Genomic DNA, 12527 nt, shown 5'->3' on the forward strand with positions numbered 1-12527 from the left:
GGGGTGTGGGGGCTGTACTTTGGCAAAGTGGGCGTCGGACAGGGTATCGTCGGACGGGGCCACAGTGTCTCCCGACCCCTCCTGTCTCAGCCTCCAGTATTTATGCTGCAGTAGTTTATGTGTCGGGGGGCTAGGGTCAGTTTGTTATATCTGGAATACTTCTCCTGTCCTATCCGTTGTCCTGTGTGAATTTAAGTATGCTCTCTCTAATTCTCTCTCTCTCTCTCTTCCTCTCTTCCTCTCTTCTCTCAGAGGACCTGAGCCCTAGGACCATGCCTCAGGACTACCTCCTTGCTGTCCCCAGTCCACCTGGTCGTGCTGCTGCTCCAGTTTCAACTGTTCTCCCTGCGGCTATGGAACCCTGACCTGTTCACCGGACGTGCTACCTGTCCCAGACCTGCTGTTTTCAACTCTCTTTCTACCGCACCTGCTGTCTCTAACTCTGAATGATCGGCTATGAAAAGCCAACTGACATTTACTCCTGAGGTGCTGATCTGTTGCAGCCTCTACAGCCACTGTGATTATTATTATTTGACACTACTGGTCATCTATGAACATTTGAACATCTTGGCCATGTTCTGTTATAATCTCCACCCGGCACATCCAGAAGAGGACTGGCCACCCCTCATAGCCTGGTTTCTTTCTAGATTTCTTCCTAGGTTCTGGCCTTTCTATGGAGTTTTTCCTAGCCACCGTGCTTCTACACCTGCATTGCTTGCTGTTTGGGGTTTTAGGCTGGGTTTCTGTACAGAACTTTGAGATATCAGCTGATGTACGAAGGGCTTTATAAATACATTTGATTGATTACAATGAAGAGCAAGACATGTTGCTCTGTTATGGGCCACCTGCAGCTTAACTAGGTCTTTCTTTGCAGCACTCGACCACATGACTGGACAATAATCACAATAAGATAAAACTGGAGCCTGAAGGGCTTGCAGTGTGGTGTCAAAAAAGCAGAGCATCTCTTTATTACCCACAGATCTCTCTCCATCTTTACAACTATTGAATATATATGTTTTGACCATGACAGTTTACAATCGAAGGTAACGGCAAGTAATTTAGTCTCCTCAACTTGTTCAACAGCCACACCCTTCATTACCTGATTCACCTGAGGTCTTTACCTTAGGGAAGGAATTGTACCAAATACAACGCTCTTAATTTTAGAGACGTTCAGGACCAGTTTATTACTGGCCACTCATTCCAGAACTGTAAGAAGAATCAGGACATCAACCACCCGAGCCACTGCCTGTTCATCAACCACCCGAGCCACTGCCTGTTCACCCCGCTGTCATCCAGAAGGCGAGGTCAGTACAGGTGCATCAAAGCTGGGACCGAGAGACTGAAAAACAGCTTCTATCTCAAGGCCATCAGACTGTTAAACAGCCACCACTAACATTGAGTGGCTACTGCCAACACACTGTCAATGCCACTGACTCTACTCCAGCCACTTTAATCATGGGAATTGATGGGAAATGATGTAAATATATCACTAGCCACTTTAAACAATGCTACCTTATATAATGTTACTTACCCTACATTATTCATCTCATATGCATACGTAGATACTGTACTCTATATCATCGACTGCATCCTTATGTAATACATGTATCACTAGCCACTTTAACTATGCCACTTGGTTTACATACTCATCTCATATGTATATACTGTACTCGATATCATCTACTGTATCTTGCCTATGCTGCTCTGTACCATCACTCATTCATATATCCTTATGTACATATTCTTTATCCCCTTACACTGTGTATAAGACAGTAGTTTTTTTTTGGAATTGTTAGTTAGATTACTTGTTCGTTATTACTGCATTGTCGGAACTAGAAGCACAAGCATTTCGCTACACTCGCATTAACATCTGCTAACCATGTGTATGTGACAAATAAATTTGATTTGATTTGATTTGATTTTAAAGTGTCTGAATCTAAAATCTAAATTCCGTTCTACATTCCAGAGGGCGGCAGCGGCTCGAAGATAAAACGCTAGCCTATACTCAGTCCCGTTTCTCACAAATTAGCTTTCGGTAACTGGCCGTGGTGAACATTAGCGTTTGCTGTCACCGTGGAAATCCGGTGTGGTAGAACAAAGTCACGTCAAGCCCGGTTTGCTCATCTAGCCGTTAAATAAAACCCATTTGTCTCACTTATTGCCACGACGCCTCCTGCTCAACGATAACAAATGTTCCACAACAAATACATTTTTTTCACCACGGCACTTCAAATAACCATTAGTTACTCCAGTGGCTCTGTATAGACACAACAAAACAACTTCCGAGCGTATTGTGCTGTATTGTGCTTTGGCGCTTGGGGCAGATTGAACAAAAGCAAGAGGCTAGATTTCATTATTTACTTTCAATACCAATAAAGGCATAAGGTTGTCGGCCAACATAACCATGTCTAATAGAATTTATTTTTTACATCTTATAATATACCCAATATTATGACTGTCCCTCACATACATTTGTGCATGAACATACATTGGGATTGGTGGGGAAGATGGCTATGTGAGCCTTGGCTCTTGGGGAGAAGTCAACTACATGTTGTTCAACTAGTAACTACATTTGGTAATAGCTTGGTGGTAGTTGAACTAAATTCAAAATCTAAGTAGTGTTTTCAGTAGTTAATTAAGCAATATACCACTGCTAAGGGCTGTTCTTACCCACGACACAAGGCAGATATTGGCCATATACCACAAACCCCAGAGGTGCAAAAATAAAATATGTGTGAGGTAGGGAATAATGCTGTAAGAACAGTTTTTGTGTTTAATAGACTATGGGAACATTTGACCCCAGAGGGATTTGTTCTTGCAATTTGTAGTCTATGACATTTCAGATTTAGATATGACAATTTTTCAAGAAGTAGTTTGGATGTAAACTACTTTTTCAAAGTAACTTAAGATAAGTATGTCATATTCTTCTTATTAAGGGAAGATTTAGTGAATCTTAACTTTTTCCAGTGGGAAGTAGCCTATTTTGTAGCTTGGTAAATTTTATTTTCAGAGTAGCTTCTCCAACACTGTGTCCTGGGATTCCATCATGCTTGATTCAGCACCATGGAGAGCCCCCCCCCCCCCCCCCCCCCCCCCCACACACACACACACTCCTTCTGACCACACTTTTCCATCGATAGGGTGCAAGGACAGGTCAGAGGAGCAATAGAGAGTACAAGGTCCTGCAATAGCCTACACTCAATACGAAACAGCGACTTAAAAGGGCAACACATCCACACACACTCAACATTATTTGGTTTCCTTGGAGCGCTACAGAGCTACGCGCTGACTTCTCCTTGCTGGTGGACTACTACCATCTAGCGGTGGAATTTGGTACTACAACCTTTAGAGAACAGTAATTTTGTTATCTGATTGAGCACCCTACAATTATGCGGAACAGCAAGTCTGAACAAAACCAGCAGTTCACTTCCGAATGTAGGTCTGGCTCCCTCCCCTTACACACACCCTCCCTGAAAGGTGTCGGAGAGAGAGGCTCAACCAACAACAAGTTGTGACAAATCCTTTTTTTTATCAAGGACAGGGAGTTCGCACAAAACTCAGGTCGGGCGGTGAGAACCATGCAAGTGTTTCACTGAATGGACCGAACGGAAGAATCGATTTGAGTGGAAGTTTATTTTTCTTCTTCTTTCAGTTGAGTCTGGCATACCTCATCCTCATCCTCTCGTCTAGGCTACCACCTGCGTGTGTAGGGAGCCGAGGACCCACCCGAAGACACACTTTTATGCTGTGATTTTTCGGTTGTCTTCTCGGTTCAGGACGGATTTAAAGGATTGGAAATGCCTGGGAACGAGAGAGTTTCTCGTCTCTTGAAAGAGATCATTCAAAAGCCAGGGAACGACGCGTGCGCAGACTGTGGTGCGCCTGGTAAGTTGAAATGTGATGCTGATAACTTTGCTGCAAAGAACCTTCTAGCCTAGACGTTCTAGATGAGAGAGGGTGGGAGTTGGCATGCAACAGGTCCTGACATGTATAGGTAGAAAAATACCTTTAGCCTATTTTAGGTCTATTTGAGTTGCTCTGGGAATGTTAGGAGCAGAATAGGCCTACTTGCATTTTAAATCGACTTTTCATTTGTAACCTAACGGTGAACCAGAATCTGGCTTTACACGAGACGTTGGTTCAGAAATGTAAGGATATTGTTTCCAAAAGTATTTCTGTGGGCTTCAGTCTGCAACGTGGTCTCAGAGCATTTCGTATTATTCTGTACTTAAATCCGAAACACCATTTAGTATGATATGTTATGTTTCGTATGCATTTGTGGATGTCCGTCTCCATTTCGTATGGTATGTTACGCATTGCAATTCGTACAATATGTTCTGAAATGCAATTCGTACAATATTTAACGAATTTTCTAAACGTATGACATGTTACGAATTCCAATTTGTTGTGGCTAATGTTAGCTAGATCTATTTGTTAGGGGTTAATGTTAGGAGCTGAACAGGTGTTGTGCCGAAAATCTCCCCCCAGCTAGCCCCCCCCCCCCCAAAATACTTTCGGTGGCACACATCAGAGTCAAATACTTCTATAGAACAAATGAATAATTCATATATGTGTGTTATATTAAACATAGAGGAGGGAGTAGAGCATCTTGCCGCCCCGGGGTGCAGGGCGGGCGCAGAACGGGGAGTTCACCCAGGGGCATCTTGCCGCCCCGGGGTGCAGGGCGGGCGCAGAACGGGGAGTTCACCCAGGGGCATCTTGCCGCCCCGGGGTGCAGGGCGGGCGCAGAACGGGGAGTTCACCCAGGGGCATCTTGCCACCCCGGGGTGCGGGCAGGCGCAGAACGGGGAGTTCACCCAGGGGCATCTTGCCGCCCCGGGGTGCAGGGCGGGCGCAGAACGGGGAGTTCACCCAGGGGCATCTTGCCGCCCCGGGGTGCAGGGCGGGCGCAGAACGGGGAGTTCACCCAGGGAGATCTTGCCGCCCCGGGGTGCGGGCGCAGAACGGGGAGTTCACCCAGGGGCATCTTGCCGCCCCGGGGTGCGGGCGCAGAACGGGGAGTTCACCCAGGGGCATCTTGCCGCCCCGGGGTGCGGGCGGGCGCAGAACGGGGAGTTCACCCAGGGGCATCTTGCCGCCCCGGGGTGCGGGCGGGCGCAGAACGGGGAGTTCACCCAGGGGCATCTTGCCGCCCCGGGGTGCGGGCGGGCGCAGAACGGGGAGTTCACCCAGGGGCATCTTGCCGCCCCGGGGTGCGGGCGGGCGCAGAACGGGGAGTTCACCCAGGGGCATCTTGCCGCCCCGGGGTGCGGGCGGGCGCAGAACGGGGAGTTCACCCAGGGGCATCTTGCCGCCCCGGGGTGCGGGCGGGCGCAGAACGGGGAGTTCACCCAGGGGCATCTTGCCGCCCCGGGGTGCAGGGCGGGCGCAGAACGGGGAGTTCACCCAGGGGCATCTTGCCACCCCGGGGTGCGGGCAGGCGCAGAACGGGGAGTTCACCCAGGGGCATCTTGCCGCCCCGGGGTGCAGGGCGGGCGCAGAACGGGGAGTTCACCCAGGGGCATCTTGCCGCCCCGGGGTGCAGGGCGGGCGCAGAACGGGGAGTTCACCCAGGGGCATCTTGCCGCCCCGGGGTGCAGGGCGGGCGCAGAACGGGGAGTTCACCCAGGGGCATCTTGCCACCCCGGGGTGCGGGCAGGCGCAGAACGGGGAGTTCACCCAGGGGCATCTTGCCGCCCCGGGGTGCAGGGCGGGCGCAGAACGGGGAGTTCACCCAGGGAGATCTTGCCGCCCCGGGGTGCGGGCGCAGAACGGGGAGTTCACCCAGGGGCATCTTGCCGCCCCGGGGTGCGGGCGCAGAACGGGGAGTTCACCCAGGGGCATCTTGCCGCCCCGGGGTGCGGGCGGGCGCAGAACGGGGAGTTCACCCAGGGGCATCTTGCCGCCCCGGGGTGCGGGCGGGCGCAGAACGGGGAGTTCACCCAGGGGCATCTTGCCGCCCCGGGGTGCGGGCGGGCGCAGAACGGGGAGTTCACCCAGGGGCATCTTGCCGCCCCGGGGTGCGGGCGGGCGCAGAACGGGGAGTTCACCCAGGGGCATCTTGCCGCCCCGGGGTGCGGGCGGGCGCAGAACGGGGAGTTCACCCAGGGGCATCTTGCCGCCCCGGGGTGCGGGCGGGCGCAGAACGGGGAGTTCACCCAGGGCGCCATACAAGCTAGAACTGCCACAGACACTTGAAACAAATAGCCAAACCCAAAAACTGCAGACAAAAAATGCTTTCTGCTACTAAGATCAGTGAAATGTAGGCTAAACTGACAATGGAGTGAAAAGCAGAAATCTCAACTAGCAAGTCGCAGCCATGAAGAACGGGAAGGGGGAGAATTCTGTCAGGGGGGAGATTTTCGGCACAACACCGGCCCGCTCATTAGGCAGGATTAGGTGGCCGCCTATGCATGGCGATTAGCGAGGGTGGCTTTTCTGAGCTAAACTGACCAAGACCCACCTCCAACAACACATAAGACCTCACATAATTCTGCCCAAAAACAATGACATATTCCAACCAATGGCATAATTATGGGCTTTTTAGGTGAGCGCTGATGCCTATCTGTGATAAGCAGTGCCCACTTTGTCAAAGGCAGGGAGGCAATATATGTATGTATAGATATGTATAGCGGTAAGAATACTATATCCAGAGTCAGTACATAGGGGTAAACATACTATATCCAGAGTCAGTACATAGGGGTAAACATACTATATACAGGGTCAGTACCATATTATAATGTACAGGGATACTGGATCTATAGAGGTAGATATGTATAGGGGTAAACATACTATATACAGGGTCAGTACCATATTATAATGTACAGGGATACTGGATCTATAGAGGTAGATATGTATAGGGGTAAACATACTATATACAGGGTCAGTACCATATTATAATGTACAGGGATACTGGATCTATAGAGGTAGATATGAATAGGGGTAAACATACTATATACAGGGTCAGTACCATATTATAATGTACAGGGATACTGGCTCTATAGAGGTAGATATGAATAGGGGTAAACATACTATATACAGGGTCAGTACCATATTATAATGTACAGGGATACTGGATCTATAGAGGTAGATATGTATAGGGGTAAGGTGACTAGGCATCAGGATATATGATTAACAGAGTAGCAGCAGCGTATGTAATGATTGTATCCGAGTGGGTGTGTGTAGTCTATAAATGTGTAGTCCATTAGCGGCTGACCAAGCAGCAGCTACTCTTCCTGGGGTCCAGAAAAATGAAGGCAGTTTATGCCATTTTAAAAACATTACAATATATTCACAGATTTCACAACACACTGTGTGCCCTCAGGCCCCTACTCCACCACTACCACATATCTACATTACTGAATCAATGTGTATGTATAGTGTGTATGTTATCGCGTGTGTGTGTGTGTGTGTGTGTGCGCATGTGTCTGTGCTAATGTTTCTGTTGCTTCACAGTCACTGTTCCATAAGGTGGATTCTTTTTCATCTGTTTTTTAAAATCACATTTTACTGCTCGCATCAGTTACCTGATGTGGAATAGAGTTCCATGTAGTCATGACTCTATGTAGTACTGTGTGCCTCCCATAGTCTGTTCTGATAGTTCTGTTCTGTTCTGCCAGTACTTTAGACAGACAGCTCGGTGTATTCAGCATGTCAATACCTCTCATAAATACAAGTAGTGTTAAAGTCAATCTCTCCCCCACTTTCAGCCAGGAGAGATTGACATGCATATGATTAATATTAGCTCTCTGTGTTAGAGGTCGGCCGATTAATCGGAATGGCCGATTAATCAGGGCCGATTTCAAGTTTTCATAACAATCGTAAATCTGCATTTTTGGACACCGTTTATGGCTGATTACATTGCACTGAACGGGTGATGATATAACAAGCGCATTCGCGATAAAAGCACCGTCATTGCACCAATGTGTACCTAACCATAAACATCAATGCCTTTCTTTAAAATCAATGCACAAGTATATATTTTAAACCTGCATATTTAGTTAATATTGCCTGCTAACATGAATTTCTTATAATTAGGGAAATTGTGTCACTTCTCTTGCGTTCTGTGCAAGCAGTCAGGGTTTATGCAGCAGTTTGTGCCGCCTGGCTCATTGCGAACTGTGTGAAGACCATTTCTTACTAACAAAGACCATAATTAATTTGCCAGAATTGTACATAATTATGACATAACATTGAATGTTGTGCAATGTAACAGCAATATTTAGACTTAGGGATGCCACCCGTTAGATAAAATACGGAACGGTTCCGTATTTCACTGAAACAATAAACATTTTGTTTTCGAAATGATAGTTTACGGATTTTACCATACTAATGACCTAAGGCTCGTATTTCTGTGTGTTATATTATAATTAAGTCTATGATTTGATAGAGCAGTCTGACTGAGTGATGGTAGGCAGCAGCAGGCTCGTAAGCATTCATTCAAACAGCACTTTCCTGTGTTTTGCCAGCAGCTCTTCGCTGTGCTTCAAGCATTGCGTTGTTTATGACTTCAAGCCTATCAACTCCTGAGATTAGGCTGGCAATACTATAGTGCCTATAAGAACATCCAATAGTCAAAGGTTAATGAAATACAAATGGTATAGAGAGAAATAGTCCTATAATTCCTATAATAACTACAACCTAAAACTTCTTAACTGGGAATATTGAAGACTCATGTTAAAAGGAACCACCAGCTTTCATATGTTCTCATGTTCTGAGCAAGGAACTTAAACCTTAGCTTTTTTACATGGCACATATTGCACTTTTACTTTTTTCTCCAACACTTTGTTTTTGCATTATTTAAACCGAATGACAAATTGATTGTATTGATTGTATTGATGTATTATATTAAGTTAAATTAAAAGGGTTCATTCAGTATTGTTGTAATTGTCATTATTACAAACATATATATATAAATCGACCAATTAATCGGTATCGTCTTTTTTTGGGGTCCTCCAATAATCGGTATTGGCGTTGAAAAATCATAATCGGTTGACCTCTGCTCTGTGTACATCCAAGGGCCAGCCGTGCTGCCCTGTTCTGAGCCAATTGCAATTTGACCACACAACTGAACAGTAGTCCAGGTGCGACAAAACTAGAGTCTGTAGGACCTGCCTTGTTGATAGTGTTGTTAAGGCAGAGCATCACTTTATTATGGACAGACTTCTCCCCATCTTAGCTACTACTGCATCAATATGTTTTGACCATGACAGTCATCTCAACTTTCTCAGTTTCCACATGATTTATTACAAGATTTAGTTGAGGTTTAGGGTTTAGTGAGTGTTTTGTCCCAAATACAATGCTTTTAGTTTAAATATTTAGGAATAACTTATTCCCTGCCACCTATTCTGAAACCAACTGCAGCTCTTTGTTGAGTGTTGCAGTCATTTCAGTCGCTGTAGTAGCTGACGTGTGTAGTGTTGAATGTTGCAGTCATTTCAGTCGCTGTAATAGCTGACGTGTGTAGTGTTGAGTGTTGCAGTCATTTCAGTCGCTGTAGTAGCTGACGTGTGTAGTGTTGAGTGTTGCAGTCATTTCAGTCGCTGTAGTAGCTGACGTGTGTATTGTTGAGTGTTGCAGTCATTTCAGTCAGTGTAGTAGCTGACGTGTGTAGTGTTGAGTGTTGCAGTCATTTCAGTCGCTGTAGTAGATGACGTGTGTAGTGTTGAGTGTTGCAGTCATTTCAGTCACTGTAGTAGCTGACGTGTAGTGTTGAGTGTTGCAGTCATTTCAGTCACTGTAGTAGCTGACGTGTGTAGTGTTGAGTGTTGCAGTCATTTCAGTCGCTGTAGTAGCTGACGTGTGTAGTGTTGAATGTTGCAGTCATTTCAGTCGCTGTAGTAGCTGACGTGTGTAGTGTTGAGTGTTGCAGTCATTTCAGTCGCTGTAGTAGCTGACGTGTGTAGTGTTGAGTGTTGCAGTCATTTCAGTCACTGTAGTAGCTGACGTGTGTAGTGTTGAGTGTTGCAGTCATTTCAGTCGCTGTAGTAGCTGACGTGTGTAGTGTTGAGTGTTGCAGTCATTTCAGTCACTGTAGTAGCTGACGTGTAGTGTTGAGTGTTGCAGTCATTTCAGTCACTGTAGTAGCTGACGTGTGTAGTGTTGAGTGTTGCAGTCATTTCAGTCACTGTAGTAGCTGACGTGTGTAGTGTTGAGTGTTGCAGTCATTTCAGTCGCTGTAGTAGCTGACGTGTGTAGTGTTGAGTGTTGCAGTCATTTCAGTCACTGTAGTAGCTGACGTGTAGTGTTGAGTGTTGCAGTCATTTCAGTCACTGTAGTAGCTGACGTGTGTAGTATTGAGTGTTGCAGTCATTTCAGTCGCTGTAGTAGCTGACGTGTGTAGTGTTGAGTGTTGCAGTCATTTCAGTCGCTGTAGTAGCTGACGTGTGTAATGTTGAGTGTTGCAGTCATTTCAGTCACTGTAGTAGCTGACGTGTGTAGTGTTGAGTGTTGCAGTCATTTCAGTCGCTGTAGTAGCTGACGTGTGTAATGTTGAGTGTTGCAGTCATTTCAGTCGCTGTAGTAGCTGACGTGTGTAATGTTGAGTGTTGCAGTCATTTCAGTCACTGTAGTAGCTGACGTGTGTAGTGTTGAGTGTTGCAGTCATTTCAGTCGCTGTAGTAGCTGACGTGTGTAATGTTGAGTGTTGCAGTCATTTCAGTCGCTGTAGTAGATGACGTGTGTAGTGTTGAGTGTTGCAGTCATTTCAGTCACTGTAGTAGCTGACGTGTGTAGTGTTGAGTGTTGCAGTCATTTCAGTCGCTGTAGTAGCTGACGTGTATAGTGTTGAGTGTTGCAGTCATTTCAGTCACTGTAGTAGCTGACGTGTGTAGTGTTGAGTGTTGCAGTCATTTCAGTCGCTGTAGTAGCTGACGTGTGTAGTGTTAAGTGTTGCAGTCATTTCAGTCGCTGTAGTAGCTGACGTGTGTAGTGTTAAGTGTTGCAGTGATTTCAGTCACTGTAGTAGCTGACCTGTGTAGTGTTAAGTGTTGCAGTCACTTCAGTCACTGTAGTAGCTGACGTGTGTAGTGTTGAGTGTTGCAGTCATTTCAGTCGCTGTAGTAGCTGACGTGTATAGTGTTGAGTGTTGCAGTCATTTCAGTCACTGTAGTAGCTGACGTGTGTAGTGTCGAGTGTTGCAGTCATTTCAGTCGCTGTAGTAGCTGACGTGTGTAGTGTTGAGTGTTGCAGTCATTTCAGTCGCTGTAGTAGCTGACGTGTGTAGTGTTGAGTGTTGCAGTCATTTCAGTCGCTGTAGTAGCTGACGTGTGTAGTGTTGAGTGTTGCAGTCATTTCAGTCACTGTAGTAGCTGACGTGTGTAGTGTTGAGTGTTGCAGTCATTTCAGTCGCTGTAGTAGCTGACGTGTGTAGTGTTAAGTGTTGCAGTCATTTCAGTCACTGTAGTAGCTGACGTGTGTAGTGTTGAGTGTTGCAGTCATTTCAGTCGCTGTAGTAGCTGACGTGTGTAGTGTTGAGTGTTGCAGTCATTTCAGTCGCTGTAGTAGCTGACGTGTGTAGTGTTAAGTGTTGCAGTCATTTCAGTCACTGTAGTAGCTGACGTGTGTAGTGTTGAGTGTTGCAGTCATTTCAGTCGCTGTAGTAGCTGACGTGTGTAGTGTTGAGTGTTGCAGTCATTTCAGTCACTGTAGTAGCTGACGTGTAGTGTTGAGTGTTGCAGTCATTTCAGTCACTGTAGTAGCTGACGTGTGTAGTGTTGAGTGTTGCAGTCATTTCAGTCGCTGTAGTAGCTGACGTGTGTAGTGTTGAGTGTTGCAGTCATTTCAGTCGCTGTAGTAGCTGACGTGTGTAGTGTTGAGTGTTCCAGTCATTTCAGTCGCTGTAGTAGCTGACGTGTGTAATGTTGAGTGTTGCAGTCATTTCAGTCACTGTAGTAGCTGACGTGTGTAGTGTTGAGTGTTGCAGTCATTTCAGTCGCTGTAGTAGCTGACGTGTATAGTGTTGAGTGTTGCAGTCATTTCAGTCACTGTAGTAGCTGACGTGTGTAGTGTTGAGTGTTGCAGTCATTTCAGTCGCTGTAGTAGCTGACGTGTGTAGTGTTAAGTGTTGCAGTCATTTCAGTCGCTGTAGTAGCTGACGTGTGTAGTGTTAAGTGTTGCAGTGATTTCAGTCACTGTAGTAGCTGACGTGTGTAGTGTTAAGTGTTGCAGTCACTTCAGTCACTGTAGTAGCTGACGTGTGTAGTGTTGAGTGTTGCAGTCATTTCAGTCGCTGTAGTAGCTGACGTGTATAGTGTTGAGTGTTGCAGTCATTTCAGTCACTGTAGTAGCTGACGTGTGTAGTGTCGAGTGTTGCAGTCATTTCAGTCGCTGTAGTAGCTGACGTGTGTAGTGTTGAGTGTTGCAGTCATTTCAGTCGCTGTAGTAGCTGACGTGTGTAGTGTTGAGTGTTGCAGTCATTTCAGTCGCTGTAGTAGCTGACGTGTATAGTGTATAGTGTTGCAGTCATTTCAGTCGCTGTTGTAGCTGACGTGTGTAGTGTTGAGTGTTGCAGTAATTTCAGTCACTGT

The 12527-nt window shown here is 46.5% G+C and overlaps 1 protein-coding gene across 1 annotated transcript in view; it reads left to right on the top strand.

Annotated features, from left to right (window-relative positions):
* The first annotated feature begins 3446 nt into the window (after positions 1 to 3446).
* The window catches only part of LOC109885831 (arf-GAP with dual PH domain-containing protein 1), a 47868-nt gene continuing 38787 nt past the window's right edge, over positions 3447 to 12527 (top strand). The window contains exon 1 of the mRNA XM_031811557.1: positions 3447 to 3885. Within this exon, the coding sequence (XP_031667417.1) occupies positions 3798 to 3885 (88 nt within the window). The 5' untranslated portion in view covers positions 3447 to 3797. The remainder of the gene's footprint in view (positions 3886 to 12527) is intronic.

Source organism: Oncorhynchus kisutch, unplaced genomic scaffold (genome assembly GCF_002021735.2).
Source record: "Oncorhynchus kisutch isolate 150728-3 unplaced genomic scaffold, Okis_V2 Okis01b-Okis20b_hom, whole genome shotgun sequence".
Classification (NCBI taxonomy): Eukaryota; Metazoa; Chordata; class Actinopteri; order Salmoniformes; family Salmonidae; genus Oncorhynchus; species Oncorhynchus kisutch.